The 20,822-nt window shown below is 37.2% G+C and overlaps 1 protein-coding gene across 2 annotated transcripts in view; it reads left to right on the forward strand.

The window, feature by feature from the left end:
* The window catches only part of COL11A1 (collagen type XI alpha 1 chain), a 146,265-nt gene that overhangs the window by 27,076 nt on the left and 98,367 nt on the right, over positions 1–20,822 (forward strand). For both annotated transcript variants that reach the window (XM_032191871.1, XM_032191869.1), the window contains exon 5: positions 5,806–5,934. In XM_032191871.1, coding sequence (XP_032047762.1) covers positions 5,806–5,934 — 129 coding nt within the window. The remainder of the gene's footprint in view (positions 1–5,805; positions 5,935–20,822) is intronic.

Below are 20,822 nucleotides of genomic sequence, written 5' to 3' on the forward strand. Positions count from 1 at the left end.
AAAAAAAAAAAAAAAAAAAACTTCACAAAATGTGTTTTTACTCCCGTGAAAAGGTCCAGAGTTTCTCAAGAAATATTTACCTCATATTCCTTGGATAAAGGTCACTTTCACCTTGCAGTTATTGTTTTTTTAAGCTTTCTGTAAAAGAGATGTGCCAAACATCTGTCTGTACAACTGAACTGTCTACGGTTCTTGCAGAGCTAGGGAAATAGACTATAAACATTTTAATACTGGAAGGAGAAAAATAAACACACACACACACACAAAACAAACACCAGTTTTAGCTCTAATTCATTCACAAGGCATGATTGCCCTTACAGCCTTGTAAAAACTTCATACTTTCACATTTTTAATAATGCTGGCAGGTGATATTAGAGATGGTTCTCATCAATGATAGAGACCTTTAGTTGATAAAGAGACTATAAATGGACTACATTATGGTTGTACTTCTCTAATATACCATATTTAGAAAGTATTAGTAATATTATATAGTTAAGAGGAAAAGAGAATTTTCTTTAATGCTTCAATAAAATATATAATAAAGATAAGATTTATTAAGTCATAATTAAGATAATAAGGAGACATTAACATTTATTGCTTATAATGATATAATAACATTCCTTACGACTGAGACCCTCAATGATTTACAACATTGAGAGTCAGATACCATATCTAATTGTCAATTTTCTTTATTCTGATATTTCTGTGGCATCTAACAAAAGTTCTGAAAAGGTAGAATCAAATATAGGGATAACTATCATGAGGCTAACCAAAGCAATAATTACAAGAGAAATTTCATCTGTAAAACTGTGAAAAGAACATGGCAGCCTATTGCTTTCCTGCAAATTGTCTCCATTTCATTTTTTATTAGACAAATTATCTTTTTTTTTTTTTTTTTTTTGTGTTCTGAAGTGTTTGATATTAGGAGAGTGTTTTCAGTGTGGATAGCTCACCCAGTTCATTAACTACTTAGTGAGGTGTGTTTTTTCTACCAAACCTGGAAATACCTGTACAGAAACTCTTATTCAGTGATGTCACTGTGGAATGTCTGACATTCACAGAAGAATTTTCAACAGATGAATTAACCACATACTTATTCATAGCTGAGCTGTTCCTTGTTGTAGAAAAATTAGAGTGAGTGTGCCAATGCTCCAATAGGAACATTCAAAAAATTTGAGCATATTCTCCCACCCTTGAAGCTCTGAAGTCTTGTTCTTCACATTTGCTTTGGCATGCCACAAAGACACTCTAAAGTAGTGAAAGTTTCCTCAGATCTAATCAAATCCTTTTAACAGTCTTGGAGCACTCTGCAAAGAGCAGCTTACATGATGCAGTACCTTTTGGAGTAATGCCACAAAAGTAATCTCTCTGTATTGTGTTGGCATACTAGGTGTAACTGATGGGTACATTATTTTATGATTCTCAGGGAGCTTATTCCATATAACCATGAGACTGAGACTGGTTCAAAAGACTGTGATTTTAATTATGTGTACATCCCCAAAATGTTAAAATATGCATAGTTTTTAACCATTTCTGTACCATATTGGGATAGATTACTCAATTACACATTGACTTTGTGAGTTTTGTATTGTATTTGACACCAACTTTGTGTCTATTTCCATAAAGTATTTACGATCCAAACTGAATGTTAAATCTCCAATTTGACCCATTTTAGTTAAAAGAGGTACTTCTACATTTAATGTTAGGTAGACTTAACTACATTGCTGAATGTTTCCTTTTACCTGTGGGCAATTTAGGCAGAGATCTAGATCTCAACTTTCTTATTTCCAATATGCAATAACATTAAATATCCAATAAACAATGCTTAAAAACCATTATAATAATTGTTATCCAGGATAAAAATTGTTGTAAGGAAACACATTTTTCTTCTAAATAGGCTGTCAGCACTTTTCCAGACAAATTAAACAATGCACATTGTTAGAAACAGCAAGATGAAAAAGTTGCTGTGTATTTGTCTGATGCCTCACCAGAAGTTCTCTATCCCAGCCTTTTACTTTCACTGACATCTAGTCCTCCTGGAAGACTGACTCAATAGTGTCAGCAAACAGTTGATTTGTAAAATGCACTATATATCATCTGTAGATCTTTTCATATTTGTAGATAACAGATTGTAATCCAGAATTAGTTGTGACGTTAGGAACAAGCCCATCTCCTGACACTTCTCTTCTTACTACTCTGCCCTCTCTTTTTCTCGTACATCAGGGATTTCTAATTCTTTCCCTGCTTTTGTGTCCAGCCGTTCCCATTGTCTACAGTAAGTGCAGGTTATGTATCTTAAGCTCACATAATATCCCCACAAAGGAATCAGTAACTTTTATTGGTTTTGAAAATTAACTTCCTTTTATTTCAATGTATTTTGCTTGGATTTGGTAAAATTTGGTGGAGAACAAGAAGGATTATGAAACTTTGTTTACTGCATTACTTTATTTTGCATCTTACCCTTAATTTTATGGTAAAATAAATGAAACTTCTTCTAAAGAGAAAAAAAATTACTCAACTGAATTCACTAGAATTGGTTAACTTTTTTTTTTTTCTAGTATATATGCTTTCAGGCTTATTTGTCTTGTTAGAACCTCAGCTTTCCTTTTCTGGGAAAAATCCATGATGAGGAAGCTTATAAAATTGCTTGAGCAGGCTACACCAACAAAGGTAGTCATGACAATTTTGTAGGGAAGGAAATGGAACTATTCTATACAGACAGTTGCCTTTTTATGCCTTTTTTTTTTCTTTTCTGTATACGTTTTTCAGAGTACTGCTAGTTGCTTTAAGGATGCTCAAATGTATTTGTGAATCTTACCCCGTTTTCCTATCTCCTTCCTCATCTGTTTTCCCTCTGTCTTTCATAATTTGTGTGAGAATTCCTTACATCACACAAGTTTTATAAAAGAGTAATATTATGCCCATATGCATATGTATTTAGGTACCTCACTGTTAATTTAGAGGTTAATTATTCAAATTTTTATTAACCCATGACTTCATTTATTCATATTTTCACTTAAAGTTTTTGGGGCTTGTGCAGGTAGATGATTAAGTGCCTAATTCATGACTCCAGGTCTTAAAGTATAACCAATTTAAGTCTTTGTAATTTCTTCACAAAGAGCTTTCTACAATTCCATTTCAGCCTCACAAAGTCAAGACTTCAAGAGGTTAAAATCAAAGAACGTGTTTGTGACTGATGTCATTCTGTGAAAATTTCTCAAAAAAAAAAAGTGTAGATTTGTCAGACAAATACCTGTGACTACCTGATGACTAAGTCACAATAGTGAAATCCACAATAATTTCTGTGTGCTGAGATGACTGATTTGATCTGAAAGGAAAGTTCTTCACTGACTAGTGAATCTGCATTGTCAATGCATCACATACAAATACTCAAAAAAGCTATTTAATTAGCAAAGACAAAATTGAAAACAAGCAAAAAAAAAAAAAAAAAAAAAAAACAACAACAACAAAAACTGAAAAACAGTGCTTTTATAGGAGATCTTGAAAGAAAAAGAGGAAAATTAGCATTTGAGATGCCAAATATAAAATCAATCAGTTCCTTAGTTAACTTATCACACATGAATAGCCAGTAGCATTTCATGTATAATATGCAAGACTTCTGAGGGCCTCCCTCTATGTGGACCCATGACAGGCAGACAGGCGGGGCTGGGAAGTACAGTCAATGGATCAGGAACAGCTTTAAGCAATTAGGAACATCTAAGCCAAGTGGTAACAGCATGCTGAGTGCTTCTTGCAAGCACACAATCCAACAAAAGCCAGTGCCAAAATTCCATGGCATTCAAGATCAGCACAAAGCAAGCTCCAACAAAATACTGGCTATCTTCCCCTGACTGGGTTCTCTTAGCATATTGTACTAAACAGACATCAGTGTCAGGAGCAGTTTCTGCATTACTTACGTTAGCTGGCACACTGTGTACTGTACACTGGTCTGTATGGGCAACTTAGAAAGCTGTGTATGTTCAGGGGCATACAGCAAGACAAGGACCTGAGCTCAACAGATGGGGGCTCCACGTATCCTTTGGTAATGGTTGGTCAAAAAGAGTTACCTCTTCTGTCTTTTGGTTGCTAGTTCTTTATATCTTATTCCTCTACTTAATGTAGTTTTAATTTGGCTGGGTGAAAGAGGAAGGGCAGAGCATTTTGAATCACTCAGTGGTAGAGAAAGGGATTACATAGCCCAGACTGACTGACTATGGGATATCTCAAAGCACTCAGCTGTACTCCTGAGGGATTTGTATAAAGAATCAACAGGGAAATTTCTCTGTACGTACAGCAGGTCTTGTAGGAAGGTGTCCAACTAAGGAAGCATTAATGAGCAGAGATAAAATGAAAGAGACAGCCCAGCACCACTGACATGGGAACAGATATTAATCTGAGAAACACTTAACTATGTAAAGTAAAATGAGTTGAGAGTGTTATAGCAAACAGATTTGTAACGTATAGCCATTATATGCTAAGAAATTAAGTATTTCATATTTTATGTTAAGATAGTAAAATATAGAACTAGGAAAATAGGAGAGAGTTTTGATTTTTATTTTTTATTTTTTTCCAATTAGGGTTTTCTATGCTTGTTTCTGTCATTTCTCTTTTTGAAAGGAAGGAGCATTCCAAACTATGCTTTCCTATTTTAAGATACTCTCCAGTTTTGATAATTTGTTAAAGGGTGCTATTCTGAGAGGTTTAAAGTGATTTTGGAAATACTGAGGTAATTTTGAATTTTTCTAGTTCTACATTTCCACCAGTTATGATGTTTTCTCCATAAAGAAAGAACATGCAGAAGTGTACTAACAAAGTTATTCCTTTACCCTCTTCTTGTTAAAAAGAAAATTAAATTACATTAGAAGTATATAAAAGCTTAACACACACCCCCTTCCTTATGGGGAAATACAGTGGGAGATTGAAGTTAATGCGTTTTGACCTAGAACATGTGCCAATTTTCAACAACCTTATTTTTATGACAGCATTTGAAGCTCCTGAATGAGGAAATTTATAGTGGAAATCTTGGCAGGAATTTACCTAACACTGTTTAAATGGTACCACTATGTTAAGAAATACACTGAATACCAGACAGCTTTCTGTGGAAAATGATAAACATAAAAAAACATACAAGGCCACTGTAGGGGATCTCAGCAAAGCCATTTTTATTATCCAGAATAGTGGGTCTCTTTAGTATGATGTTTTTTTTTACACATGATATATGGGCATAGAGATGAAAATAACATTTGTTAGCTATAATTTTTTTTTCAACAAACTATATATTGTGTATTTACACAGTGCTTACCTCTTTATTTTTTATTCCAAGAACAGTGTGTCTGGTACAGCCTTTTTTAATTTTATTTCCCCTCATTTTTTTAGAGTTCAGATGTGATGGAAACTCTCAGAATTATACTGTTGATCACTTGCATGCTGAGCTGCATGCTGGTAGTAGGAAGTGCCCTGAATTAAATCTTAGGAATTTAGACTGGTTCCCAGTGAAGAAGTAAACAAACAGCATGAAAATGATGGAGCAGGAGTTACACCTTCCACCCTCTCCTTTCCAAGCCGGACAGCATGTTCAGCCAGAATTTTACACTTAGTGCTGTGAACTATAATTAGGATGTCATTCAGAACAGTTGAAAAAATTAAGTAGATAAGTTGCATATAAACACAAATGTTAATATAATATTTAATAAATGTATAATGCACCTAGTTTTGTTTTCTAAATGAAAAGTCTTCTGATGTAGACAACCTTTGTTTTTTATTTATTTTTATTTTTTAATTTAATCTGTATATGCTTTCCTGCAGGGTGAGATCCAGCAGCTGTTGATTATAGCTGACCCCAGAGCTGCATATGACTATTGTGAGCATTATAGCCCAGACTGTGATTCCCCGGTGCCCAATGCTGCTCAGGCTCAAGATCCTCAAGTTGATGAGGTGAGTAATCAGTCATGTATTACGAGATTTATTGCACATTAGTGGTTGTGCTGGATACAAGTTACCCAGGGAGCATTTAATTACAGCTAAATGGCATGCATTGTTCCAGACATGAGGAAGGAAGGTTGCAGGAGTACATTAGTTTTTGCTATGCATTCATTTATGTTGAGCGTTTGAAGGAACTTATCACATTAGTATTCGAATAACCAGTTTGCTCAACGGAGTTGAACTGTAATTCTTTAAAGAAGATAACAATACACATTTGCCAAGTTGTACCTATTTGTTCCCCCCTGTGTACTGTTGGGATTTCGCTGGTGATGAGTGAAAACCCTCAAATACCACAGTTGAAAGATATGGGTGATATGAGTATTCTGGAACTGTGAAATATTTCTGCTAGAATTGTCGTGTATTCTAATGATCTGTGACCAGTACATAAATGCAAGTACACACAATTAATTTGGCTAGCTCCACTGGTGGTAGCAGGTAAATGTCAACAGGGATGAAATAGAATCTGATTTTTTTTTCTTCAGGCAATGAAAAATGTTCACAGAAAATGTTTGTCACTGTAGACAGGTCTCACAACCATAAACTAAGTAATTTACTTAACGGCAAGACAGTCCCTTAGAAAGACATGGAGGTGCTTGAGTGGGTGCAGAGAAGGGCGACGAAGCTGGTGAGGGGCCTGGAGAACAAGTCCTACGAGGAGCGGCTGAGGGAGCTGGGCTTGTTCAGCCTGGAGAAGAGGAGGCTCAGGGGCGACCTTATCGCTCTCTATAGGTACCTCAAGGGAGGCTGTAGCGAGGTGGGGGTTGGTCTGTTCTCCCACGTGCCTGGTGACAGGACGAGGGGGAATGGGCTTAAGTTGAGCCAGGGGAGTTTTAGGTTAGATGTTAGGAAGAACTTCTTCACTGAAAGGGTTGTGAGGCATTGGAACAGGCTGCCCAGGGAAGTGGTGGAGTCACCATCCCTGGAAGTCTTCAAAAGACGTTTAGATGTAGAGCTTAGGGATATGGTTTAGTGGGGACTGCTAGCGTTAGGTCAGAGGTTGGACTCGATGATCTTGAGGTCTCTTCCAACCTAGAAATTCTGTGATTCTGTGATTAGACCTCTCATGCATAAGGTCATACATTTTCCATATACTTGTAATAATATTGTTCTCGTACTTCTGCTGCGAAGTGGAAAGCTTTTGCAAAAGGTAGTTAGTCTTAATTGAACTTGGCTCTGGACAGTTGGTATGCACTCAACTAACTGTGTGTGATCTGATGGGTTGTTGTTACTGATTGCTCAGGAGATCAGTATTAAAAACTTGTTGAATTGTTCTCAGATGACTGCTTTGAGCCAATTTTGAGACAGAACTTTTCCTAAATGTATTTATTTGCTGTTACTATTTATTCCATCTGACTGAAAATCATGTCATCAGTTGTAAACGTCCACGTGGCCCAGAACTTACATGTAGTTTAAAGGGACTCCCACATTCATTGCACTTGAGGTGCAGTTCAAGATGTGTCAATTACACATTGGCAGAGGCCTTCACATTACATTATGGTACATGAAGTCTTTTCTGTCTGTGAGTGCTATTTAAACCTTCTGTCTGTGTGGTTGGCTATGTAGATCTCCATGCGTCTCCTTTTGTGTTCCAAAATAGATCAGGCTGAAAGCATATTGTTAGTGTTTTATGGGAAGAAAACAAAAGATAACAATCATTTTTTTTTTTCCTCGTCATTTAATTTTAAAGTTATTTGAGATTTTTGCTGGGAAACTCTTCTGGGCTTTGCTGCTTTGCATCTTGGGACTCTGATCCTTTTTCTGTTTCCTGTGTGAAGACCTGGAAGGTTTGAATAGGCTAGTGCTTTGCTATTTTGACGTAAGACCAAAGAGGAGTCAGTCTAATAAACTGCTTTTTTGGGGAAAGGTTGTTAAAATCACCCCTTGTTATCTTTCTTTAACAGGAATATATCTTAATACTTAAAATATATTAACTAAATGGGATGTACTGTCATATCCAAACTGACATCAAATCCTAAGTAGATGTTAACATGTCCTAAACATATTGTAGGTACTTGTTTGCTTTGACCACTAGTGATGGCAATAATGGTTCCTGTTCTTCAGTGTAATGCACGTGGACAAGGCTTGGAATTCACAGAAACCAGCTGGGATCAGACAGTAGATTCAGAGTCTATTCCTTTGATTAAACAGGAATGAATAATTGTGAATAATTAAATTGTTAATAATTCAATTATTAACAATGAATACAGGTGAATTATTAGACTGTAATTTAGTGTTTCTAAAGGATGTACAACATGAATAAGATAGAGCAGGGACGATAAAGGATGCTAAATCTCATGCTGTCAAATATTATGCTTACGTGTAAATATATTGAAGCTGTTTAACACTAGCATCAGTTGAGAGAGAACACTCATTTGAAGATCAAAACAAAAATAAGCCTTAATATAATTATAAAATCTATGTTTATTCACATATTATGTGCATATCATATAGAATGCCTAGTTACATATCGGATATCTGTTGAAAACAGTCTGTGAGCACCAAACAGGGAAAGGGAACCATAAAGAAATTGGTACAGTTCTCCTTGAGCATCATGAATAGACTTAATCTATAGCCCAATGAAGGAGCCACTGAAGTCAGGAAATATCTTACTATTAAGTTCAACAGCAATTGCAAAAATGTTCCTGGAGTTAGTGTTTTTAATGAATTTTTCTATATTTTTTTTTTACCCTGTGGTTACACATAGTTTCTGGGGGCACCTACAGAGGGGAAAAAAATAAAAAGAGGAAAAAAAATAAAAGGTCTTAATTTGTAATGTAATATATTTAAGTCAGTTTTTTAAAAAAAAAAAGTGAAGGTTTTTTTTTTTTTTTAAGTGGTGAACCACCATTTCTGTTTGTTTCCATTTATTGTTCTGAGTGGTGGCTGAATCCCTTTGCTTTCTGAACTGAAGACACAATTTTCTTTTGCTATCTGTGAGTTTATAACATAAGTATGTATGAATATTGTCAACATAGTCAGTGAATCTTTTTTGACATGTGTAATAGTAATCTGAAGTAATCATATCCTCAATATTTGAGGTGTGGTGAATGTAAAATAGGTTAACTGACAGATTGAATTGCCCCAAATGACATAATTTTCTTCTAAAGGATAATAAAGCAGCTTATTAATGTAGGCTACTTCATAATTTTTTGAGATGCCCAGAAAAGCTGTGGATGTCCCACCAGTGGAATTGTTTGAGGCCAGGTTGGATGGGGCTGTGAGCAACCTGGTCTGGTGGGAGGTGTCCCTTCCTATGGCAGCGGGGTTGAAATCATATGATCTTAAAGGTCCCTTACAACCCAAATCATGCTATGATTCTGTGTGGACTATAAGAAATGAAGCACGTCTTATTTCAGTAATGGAAGACATTACAGAAGAGAGCAATGCTGATTTTTCATTTTTTTATTTTTTAGAACTGTTGATTGCAAGGTTAATTCAAAAATTTATTAAAATGTATTATGTATGTAAATGTATTAAAAGATATATAATTACAAGTGGTCTATTAAAAGTTTGATAGTGATACTTGATATAATTTGTAGACTCAGACTTTCATAAAGCCTCTAATTTGTCAACGTGGAGTGTCTGGTTTAAAAAAAAAAAAAGCCATTGTATGATAAGGATAAAGTACTTGACAAACAGATCCAAATCTGGCTGCCTTATTTCAGAAACTGCTATAAGAAGAGTACCATCTCTGAGCTAACTTTTTAGTGGAGTTTAAGAGATGTGCTAGCAGTATAAAAGTAAGACGCTATTCAAATTTGTCATACTCTTGATATTGCAAAGTGGTAGATAGTGATGATAATACAACTAAAGGCCAAGTTACACACATAGAAGTAAACAAAGAAATGTAGGGCAAATCTAGAGAACTGTATAACACACAGGGCAATGAAGCCTGCTTACATGTGATCACAAAAGCACCTTTTGCATGCTGCTGATTGTCCCCACCTATGGGCTTCATCTCCTGCTTGACCAGTGAAAGCAATTTTGGAGGTATATGATCTACCAGACTGGGATCCTAATCACGATGAAAGCCAACATGAAGATTTTACTGTTTGGCTAGACTGATTTCCTGGTTTGATCTTCCATGTTTTCACAAAAACTGTTCTGATAGACAGAAGGAAGTGAGAATACCAATCTAAAAACTAGGAAGGATTGTGGCTTTCAATGTCAGTTTTGGCTTAAACCAGCAGAACCTTAAAATAGCTCTTGGATGGTACCCTCAGAAGACTGGATATTCAAGTAGGGAAACAGTTTGCACTCAAAGCAAAAGTGTAGCAAAAAAGGGCAGCACATCTGGGTTTGTAAACAAAGGAATGAGAATACAGATCACAGAATGTTTGGGCAGTCTTACTCGGATGTAATGTTTCTTCTTTTATGCCGTTGACTAAAACTTTTACTGGAACATCACAGATCATCTTGATGTTTAGTCACCAAAACAAATATTTCAAAAATGGAAATGATTCTGATAAAAGCTACAGAATTGTTGTGATTTAGGGAACTGTAAAACTCAGTGCGATTGACCAGTCCATGTAATGACAAAAACTTGACAGGTTCCTCAGCATACGCAAAGAACCTTCACAAGAAGAAAATATGGACTGCAGACAAATGGAGGGAAAATAAAGAGAAGGAAAGTCTGATCCTTTCAGATAGGAAAGGATTGACTAAACTTTTTAACAATGAAAGAACAAATGACCAACATGGTGTATCTCCAGGTATCTTCAAACTGAGGATAGATTGATGCCCTTTTGAAAGATAAGTTTAAGGAAATGTCATTTAAGTTTTGGTTGGCTCAGTTACAGGGTAACTAAGAAGTATTGAAGTCTGAAAGCATAAAGGAGTTAGTCAAGATGATCTAATAGTCCTTTCTGGCTTTACATCTCTGGGCCTTTGAATTATTGCAGACCAGAAAAAGAAACTGATATGTGGTTTAGAGAAAAGAGTTAAATTATGTGATTGCAGAGCTTATTAATGTGTTTCCAGCATTGACTACAAAACACAAAGGAAGTGGTTGGCTTTTGTCCATGAAATAATAAATCACTTTTGTAGAGTTGCACCTAAGAAGCTAAAGAGGATTTCTCTTGATATCACACATCACTATAGTCGCCTGGCACGTCCATAGCCTGAGAATGCGGTTATTGTAAAAAGCTGGATGATTTTTAAACCAGTAAAGTAACAGCTGGAAAGAAGGTTTTGGCTAAGAAGATGTAGGTTTAAAGGCAAGATCCACAAAAGTACTTTGTTTGACTGAGTGTAATTAACATTGCTCTAGGCAATACTTGCTTCTGCAAAGGAGCAAACAGCCAAATGTAGAAGAAAATTTAAAATACCAAAGGTTGTGGTTTTGTGAGCATTTCTTTCACTAGCAGTGCTGGCTTAAATGCATTCTTTCCTTCTCTGTACTCATTTCCATCCCATGCCATCCTCCCAGCTCAGCTGGCAGAGTTGATCATGCATCTGTGGGGGGCAAGGGCTGAGATATTTCATCTAGACTAAAAATAATTTATCAACCATAAAATGGAGGAAAATAATGAAACATATTGTATTTATGGATTATAATAGAACATTCTGTAGAATTAATTGACACAGTAAATGAGCCTGAGGCTCACATTATTGCAAGATCAAGAGTATAATAGAATCATTAAGGTTGGAAAAGACCTTCAAAATCATTTGATCCAGCCATACCCTACCACTATAATCACCCGTTAGACTATGTTCCTAAGCACCGCATTCAGCCATTCCTTGAACACTCCCAGGGCTGATGACTTCACCACCTCAGTGGGCAACCCGTTCCTGCACCTGACTACTCTTACTGAGAAGAAATGTCTCCTAATTTTCAATCTGAACCTCCACTGGCACAACTTGAGGCCATTTCTTCTAGTTATATCATTAGTTAGCTGTGAGAAGAGGCTGACCCCCAGCTCCCCACACATTATTTTCAGGTAGTTATACAGAGCAATAAGGTCTCCCCTGAGCCTCCTCTTCTCCAGATTAAACAATCCCAGTTCCTTCAGCCGCTCCTTACAGGACTGGTGTTCCAGGCCCTTCACCAGCTTTGTAGCCCTAATAATAGTTGCATTTGAAACAAAGTTGGGGTTTGTCTCAAGTGGATTAGCTTAAAAGGTTGACTCTGTTTTCATATGTAGATTTATCGAACACTAATTTAGAATTAGAGTGACCTTACTGATGATCTCAAATGCTGCACTGAATTTTTCTTTTTGCATATTCTTTTCACATTAGGATCAGATTTAAAATGCAGTTTGGGTCATGCAGCAGAGAACATTTCAATTCCTACTTTTTACTTGTGGGTTCCCTTCATCCCTAAATTAAGTGCTGGGGTCATCCTAAATCAAGTTGAGGAAGAATCAGCCATTTCACAATGGGATTCACAAAACCAGCAAACTCAAAGACGTTGACCTAGCCAGCCTACAAATGGAGGGCGTATCTTAAATTCCACCCTGCTCTACAGGCTTTTTCAGCTGTGCTACTCTGATCCCTAGGCTATACTCATACCTGCCTAAGGTCAACCTCCTGCCTTCTCTCCCGTCATTTCTCCCATCCTATGGTGGGGGTTAGGTAGGAGTGATCTAAGGACTTCACGGTCCTTGGACTGTGCATTGGAGCTGGGTGCTGTATCTCCCATTCCATTTTAATTGCATCAGCTGCTTTCTGGATTCAAGTAGCTGTGATACATGTCTAAACAAGGTCCATTTAACTGGGTAAGCTTTGACTACCTTTTGTGTATAGGCTCTGCAGAAATCCGTTGAATTTGGCTGTTTGCCAGGACTGTGGGGGTTTCTGTGAGCAGTTTAGGCTCAGCCATTAGAACAGAAATTCACATGGGTGACTTTCATCTGCAGAATGCTTTTATTCCTCTGTGTTTAGGTCGTTTCATCAGACCTATGTGTCATTCAGTTTGGAATTTGAAAACATGAAAGTGCTAGAGTAATAATAAATAGGTTAACAGTTGTATCCACACACTTTATTTTTTTCTTTATTATCATTTATTTCCACTTTGAAGACACGCTTTAACTGAAATAAGTGTATAGCTTACTTGCAGATAGCTAGGTATGAATCTCCATAACTTTTCAAGTACAGAATGATGACCTCAGCTGTTACCTCTACACCAAAAATTGTTGCTTAGTAGTTACTTAAAAAATTGTGCTTCTGGAGTAAAATGAAAGGGTATCTGAGTGTAGAAAATAGTCATACAGTCATACAGCAAGGGAGAGAACTTCCCAAATGGCAGCACCAAACCAAATTATTACTTGATGAACACAACTCTCAGTTCTCAGAAATTCCAAGAAAAGTCATTGTATTTGATTTACAATAGGGTTGAGGCTGCCAAATCTTCTGAGGAACGTATTATATCCTGAAATATATCCATTAAGTGTTGAATATTATTATCTTCTGTCAAAAGAGAGTAGCTAAGGAGTTCAGATTTTTTTGGTACGATTAAATAGCTTTTGAATAGGGATAATTAAACCACAAACAAACTGGCTGAGAACTTTAGAATATAATCATAATAGTGCATTAGCATTATTTCAGTCTAGTGTGACGGTCCTTTGACCATGCAAATTTTGGAGGGTTTTTAGGTAAAGAAAGCAAAGTAAGGCACAAAGAGCTGCAAACAAGTAGGCAGAGGAAATGAGCAAGAAATGAGTTCTCTGCACTGGACTGTTATCCTTCCATCTTAGAATTTTATAACAACAAAATCTGATGGTTAACAATATTGATTGAATGTCTGAATGAAATGTTGGCATGAATTACTATGGAGCTACTGGTAGTATCCATTCGTATACGTTGCATGGTTTATGAAGATACTGGCAAGTTTGGTTGAAAGTGTATTTGGGAGAAATGAACCTTCTGTGTCGTTTTTATTTAAGCTTCTTGCTCTATTCTGCTGTTTGTTTGTTTGTTTTCCCTAGAGATTGTTTTTTTTTTTGTTTTGTTTTTTATACTGAGGCTTATTATTATCGCTATTTTGGTAATCATTGCATTTGTTTCATGCTGAACATATAATTAGATTTTAAGAATCAAATATGGGAATGAAATTACATTAAAAAATGTCAGTAATACTTTTCCTCAGGAAGTTATGTGCCTATGCTTCTCTTATAAATACCTCATGAATAGTCTGGCTGCTGTCTTGTTTTCACAACCCTTTCTACTATAAATGGAAGTATATTTATTTCAGTTCTCATTCAATCACATATGCTTGGCTAGCTTGCAGAAATTAGATCAAGGAAAGACAAGGTTAGTCTTCATTTTCCTTGATGTTGGATATTACATTTTGTAGAGTGTCATCAGGTCTAATTTTCAATGGCCCCAGTTATCAGGCTTTCAGATCTTCTCTTGGAAGATTCTTCTGCAACCCCATAAATCATACTGTCTGATTTTTGCTGAAGAAATTGCTCTCCAAAAGAACTCCCCTTCATTTATTTTGGATCTATCCCAAACTAACAGATTACATGAAGAAATTAAATGTTTCATAGAATCATAGAATATCCTGAGTTGGAAGGGACCCTTAAGGATCATCAAGTCCAACTCTTGACACCGCACAGGTCTACCCAAAAGTTCAGACCATGTGACTAAGTGCACAGTCCAATCTCTTCTTAAATTCAGACAGGCTCGGTGCAGTGACCACTTCCCTGGGGAGCCTGTTCCAGTGTGCAACCACCCTCTCTGTGAAGAACCCCCTCCTGATGTCAAGCCTAAATTTCCCCTGCCTCAGCTTAACCCCGTTCCCGCGGGTCCTGTCACTGGTGTTAATGGAGAAAAGGTCTCCTGCCTCTCGACACCCCCTTGTAGACTGTGATGAGGTCTCCCCTCAGCCTCCTCTTCTCCAGGCTGAACAGGCCCAGTGACCTCAGCCATTCTTTGTATGTCTTCCCCTCCAGGCCTTTCACCATCTTCGCAGCACTCCTCTGGACACTCTCCAACAGTTTCATGTCCTTTTTATACTGTGGTGCCCAGAACTGCACACAGTACTCGAGGTGAGGCCGCACCAGTGCAGAGTAGAGCGGGACAATCACCTCCCTTGACCTACTAGCGATGCCGTGCTTGATGCACCCCAGGACACGGTTGGCCCTCCTGGCTGCCAGGGCACATTGCTGGCTCATATTCAACTTGCTGTCTACCATGACCCCCAGATCCCTCTCTTCTAGGCTGCTCTCCAGCGTCTCATCGCCCAGTCTGTACGTGCAGCCAGGGTTTCCCCGTCCCAGGTGCAGGACCCGGCACTTGCTCTTATTGAACTTCATGCGGTTGGTGATCGCCCAGCTCTCCAACCTATCCAGATCCCTCTGCAAGGCCTTTCCACCCTCATTCGAGTCCACAACTCCTCCAAGTTTGGTGTCATCAGCAAACTTGCTCAAAATACCTTCTATTCCTACATCCAGATTGTTTATAAAAATATTGAAAAGTACCGGCCCTAAAATGGAGCCTTGAGGGACCCCACTGGTGACCGCCCGCCAGCCTGACGCAGCCCCATGTTTGCCTTTAAGAAATTAACCTTGGTAAAGTAAAGATACATATGGCTCCCAAATACATCCAACTTGAAGGTTTCAGGCATCCTTTCAGACCATTATAATTTAGTGTCCTTTCTTTCAGGTGTTTGATCAGAACGACGAGTTTTCTGAACAATATGAAGATATAGGAAAATATGTTTATTTTCAATCATGTTTAGAACTGCAGTTAGCTAACTTAGCAGGTGTTAAAAATAGTGATCTTCCTAACATTGTCTTTCTTTGTATAGATACGTAGACTTTTTCACTAATCAATTATTATAATATAGAACCTCAAGTGTCATCTTATTTTGACAGGGCCTGTCTTTGAAAGTTGAAGATTTTATTCTTACCTCCTTTTATCTCCTTGTTTATATTACTGTTATGAACAATTTTAAGACTGTGTGAGAGAAAATGCTATCTTTTAAAACTTTTAAGTTTCCTTCTGCCCTTGGATTGACATCTGCTACTATTTATTTCTTTATATTACTATAAAAGATTTTTGAAGCACTCATTTTGCTTATATCCCTTCTTTTATTGCATTTTATAAAAAGTTAGCCTAGAATCTTTCAAAGTAATCTTTGCATATTTAGTTAGCTAGATGATTTAACATAGTGTTAGGCAATAAAAAATAGGCTAATTACACTTTGATTTAGCATATAGATTGCTGGTTCCTGGTAATTTCAAAAGGCAAAGTAAAAATAACTAATTTAACATCTTGGGAACAGAGGAGAAGAATTTTAGCATAATTTCTGCATGGATAGCAGAAGAATCTATTTTCAAAATAAGGCTATCTTCAGAATATTTAAGCCATTCCACCATTGAAATAGGCCTTGCACACTGATGATCTGCTTCTAAAATTCATCTGATGAAGAAAACAGTTCATCTCTTTAATTGGAATAGCATGGTGATCTGGTAGTGTAATATAATCACTCTGCTTAAGAAAGCATGAGGTCATGGTGGAAAGATTTTGTCCCATCAAGAAACAGCAGGCTTTATTCTTCCTTTCATTTGTAAGAAAACAGTCATATGCAATATTCATTACAAGAACGTCTGTTCTGTAACTATTGGTGGTCTTACAACAGAAGAAAGAAAAACAACAGAAAATTGCATTATGTTTGAAGTATGTGTTACCTGATGCCTCTTAGCTGAAATCCCTCCCCAGGTTCCAGCTATTGTCCAATTAGAGGTCCTAACCTAATTGCAAATGCCATGCAGCTAATCTTTTTGATATTCATGAGAAATCACTGGAAAAGTTTATAAAATTGTATATATTTTGCTATTACTATAAGCACTTGGTGAATCTCATCTCTGTTTTCTCAGAATTCTCTGTAACCATCCCGTTACGTAGCAGTATAGGTAAATTGTCATAGACAAAGCTCAACTCGAGCAGGATTGAAGTAATCAATCAAAATAAACTTGCACAGCTGTTGTAGGTATATTTTTCACTTGGTAATGCCTGAACCCATATGAGGATTATCAGAATGTTCCAGTCTGAATGTCCCTTTAGATCGTATTCCAGTTTCTTGATTTTCTAGCTGCATTCCTGGCCAGTAGTATCTTCTTTTGTTATATAGCTAACAGAACTATATTGACTTCCATGACGTTTTTCATCTCTATCATACTTGTTTTCATTCCCTACTTTGATTTCTTGCTGGAGTTAGTAGTCTTGACTAAATTTAGAAAACCACAGAGGATACTTATCCATTTACATTCATTAATTCTAGATGCTTTCTGTTGCATTTTCAAATGTACTTTCTATGATTAGCAGTACAACCATAACAACCATATCTCTCCATAATACCCCTCCAATAAAAAATAAAAAAATAAAAAAAATAATAAAAAAAAAAAGGGAGAGAGAGAGAAAAAAAAGAAAAAAAGTTCATGGAGATCTTCACTCGCTTGGCAGTACTCAAGTTCCAGCATGGAAACTGGCATTCCCCATCCATTCCTGTTCTTTTTGTCTGTGTGCCTGCATAGAGTCGCAACCCAAATGTACCACTGTATTTGTGATAGTATTTTTCACATATCACAAAAGTTTCATTTTCATTAATAGAAGTGAGTAAAGCACAGTCCTCCAAAGTAAAATATTTTCTATGTGATTATGCATGATGCAGTAAATCTCTCCACATACTCGTGCTTTAGTATGAGCTTTTTCTAGCTCTCATTCATAAATGTCTGGCTTTCCAAACTATGCCTCTGGCAGATTATAGCATAAATATCAATTTAGTCACCACTTTCTTTTTTAAAACTAACATACTTGGCACAGATATTTTTCCTTTTTTTTTTTTTTTTTTTTTTTTTTTTTTCTTTCCAGTCAACATTTTTGTTTAGTTTATGGCCTCTGAAGAACTTTCTGTAACTTGCTGTTGTAATTTTATTAGCTGCTTAGTTGGCACATTTCAGCACAGCCATTCAGCTTACCTTGAGCGAAGCAATACTACTGAGATTTGAAAATCAGTTGAGCAACACAGAGTTATATTTGAATTGCTAATTGTTCAAAATGAATGTTCAAATGACTGCTTCTGGTTTCAGAATAGTTCTACAATGCTTACTAAAAAGGAATCTATGTTTCCAGCAGTTAGTAAAACAAAGCCCAATCAGCATATTTAAATTTTATTCTTGCTAATGAAACAGTAACGCACTCCAAAATCTTCCTCTGGTTGCCCCTTAAGATATTGAATAATATTTAACATACTTATTGTCTATTGTTTTGGTACCAATAAAAATCACATAGGAGAGTGTTTGATTCATGTTGTTTCACTAAGGAAGCATTTAAAATTACATAAAGGGTTGTTACTAGTAGGCCAGAATGACTGAATATGAAGAGATATTCCACTACAGACCGTTTTATCTCCTAGGTTATGCAACCTAGTTTGCATAGCCTTCTTGACAGAAGGAAAGCAGGTTTTATGCATTTTCACACTTTTTTAATTATTTCCAGACAAATACATCAGTTTCAAAGCTATTCCATAACTATTTCAAAAAGCCTATTTTTAGTCATGTGTTTATTTCTTTACTTTCTCTTGCCACTTATGATCTCCTAGAAACTTTTCACTATGTTTTCTTTTCTGGGTATCATTGGAATACTTCATTAGAAACAAGCTGTACTGAGTTGCATTTCCAGAACTGCACAAGTCAGAAAATATGTTTTTATACATTTACACATTCAGATCTTGTATCATCATGTGTCTTGTATCATACAAGATACTGGTCTTGTATCACTGCCCATGAGGCCTTTGGTTAATATCATTCACCAGTCAAAATGATTCATTGACTTCACTGCTCTTAGGATGGAGTCTTAGCTTACTGAATAGGGAGAGAACAATCACATATTATGTACCAGGTGTAAGTTTAAAATGCTGCTGCTTTTGAAAAGTATAAATAGAATCAATTTATTTCTGTAATGCCAATGATACTGCTGATGAAATCAAAGCATTGTTTAAATTATATATGAGGTGGATATAAAATGCAAATGTACTTTACAGAGAGAGGATATTCTTGTCATGGTTCCGCTCAAGTGGGCAACCAAGCTCCACCAAAGCCTCCACTCTCTCACTCCCCCTCCTCAAAGAGGAATGGGGAGAAAATACGATGAAAAGGGCTCAAAGGTTGAGATAAGGACAAGAAGATCACGCAGTAATTATTGTAACGGGCAAAACAGGCTCGGCATAAGGAGACAGTAAGATTTATTGCTTATTACTTAGAAGCTAGAGAAGTGAGAAACAAAGGAAAGAAACCAAAAGCACCTTCCCCCCCATCCACTCTCTTCCACCTCCTCCCCCCAAGCGGCGCAGGGGAATGGGTGAATGTGGGTTATGGTCAGTCTACAGCACTTCTCTGCCGCTCCTTCTCGGTCACTCTTGTCCCCTGTGCTGTGGGGTCCCACCTACGGGATACAGCCCTTGATAAACTGATCCGGCGTGGGCTTCCCACAGGCAGCAGCTCTTCCAGAACTGCTCCAGATATGGGTCCGTACCACGGGGTCCATCCCTCAGGAGAAAACTGCTCCAACCTGGCTCCCCCATGGGCAGCAGCTCCTGCCAGGTCACCTGCTCCTGCGTGGTCTCCTCTCCACGGGCTACAGCTCTGGCCTGGAATCTGCTCTGGCAAGGGTCTTCCACAGGTGGCAGCCTCCGTTCGGTGCAGGGCCACCTGTTCCACCGTGGTCTCCTCCACGGGCTGCAGCGTGGAACCCTGATCCACCGTGGTACTCCATGGGCTGCAGGGGGACATCCCGCTTCACCATGGTCCTCCCCACAGGCCGCAGGGGACTTCTGCTCTGGCGCCTGGAGCATTTCTCCCCCTCCTTCTGCACTGACCTTGGTGCCTGCAAGGCTGTTCCTCACTCCTCTCACTCTCCCAGCTGCTGTGTGGTGCAGCGGTTTTTTTCTGTGTCTTAAATATGCTCTCACAGAGGCACAAAACAACATCGCTTATTGGCTCAGCTCTGGAAAACAATGGGGCCCTTACCAAACATGGGGCAGCTTCTAGATCCTTCTCACAGAAACCACCCCTATGGCCCCCTGCTACCAAAACCTTGCCACGTAAACCCACTACAATTCTACACCTAAAATAGTCATGCTTTATTATTTAAATATATTTTGAAGTTCTCATACATATGTGATATAGCTTTGGACAACTACCAAAAGTATGTCAAATTCCTTCTCTATATTTCTCAAATCTCATGACTAACCTACATGTGTGCAGGTGTAGAATAATCAAGAGGACAATCAAATAAGAATCATTAACTTTAAAACAAAACAAAAACAACAACAACAAAAAACTATCTTCTTAAGAAAAGCTGACTGTAAATACAAGAAATATATATAATGAGAAAACAAACAAACAAACAATACTAATACTATGAGGAGTCACAGGAGTGAAGTAACAGAAACCTGTTTAAAGGGACTTCTATATGTTTAAGGACTTCCGATGTTATTACTGTAATTCCTGAGGAAATTAACTTCTCCATATTTTCTGTTCAATATGTATTCAAGTATAAGTGCAAGAATTGTATCAAAAGCCTTTGCCAGAGAAATCAGTTAAGCCAGTCATTTGGTCACATGATAGAATATATTCTGGAATATGGATATCTGTTTTAATCCTCTTTATAATTTCTTCTAAAATGCCAATCTCTCTTAAAGATGATGACATTTATGGCTTCCATAAATCATCACAGTCTTTTTAGAAATGTAATCCCCTCGGAAATCTAATGGAAGAAATAGATATTGTCTTCATTGTACTGACAACGATGCTGATTTATAGTAGGAGAGAGGAGATTAAAAGCTAGAAGTGGCTTTCATGGTGCACATTATTAGAATACTTCTAGGATTCTAA

This window comes from Aythya fuligula, chromosome 8 (genome assembly GCF_009819795.1).
Source record: "Aythya fuligula isolate bAytFul2 chromosome 8, bAytFul2.pri, whole genome shotgun sequence".
NCBI classification, from domain to species: domain Eukaryota; kingdom Metazoa; phylum Chordata; class Aves; order Anseriformes; family Anatidae; genus Aythya; species Aythya fuligula.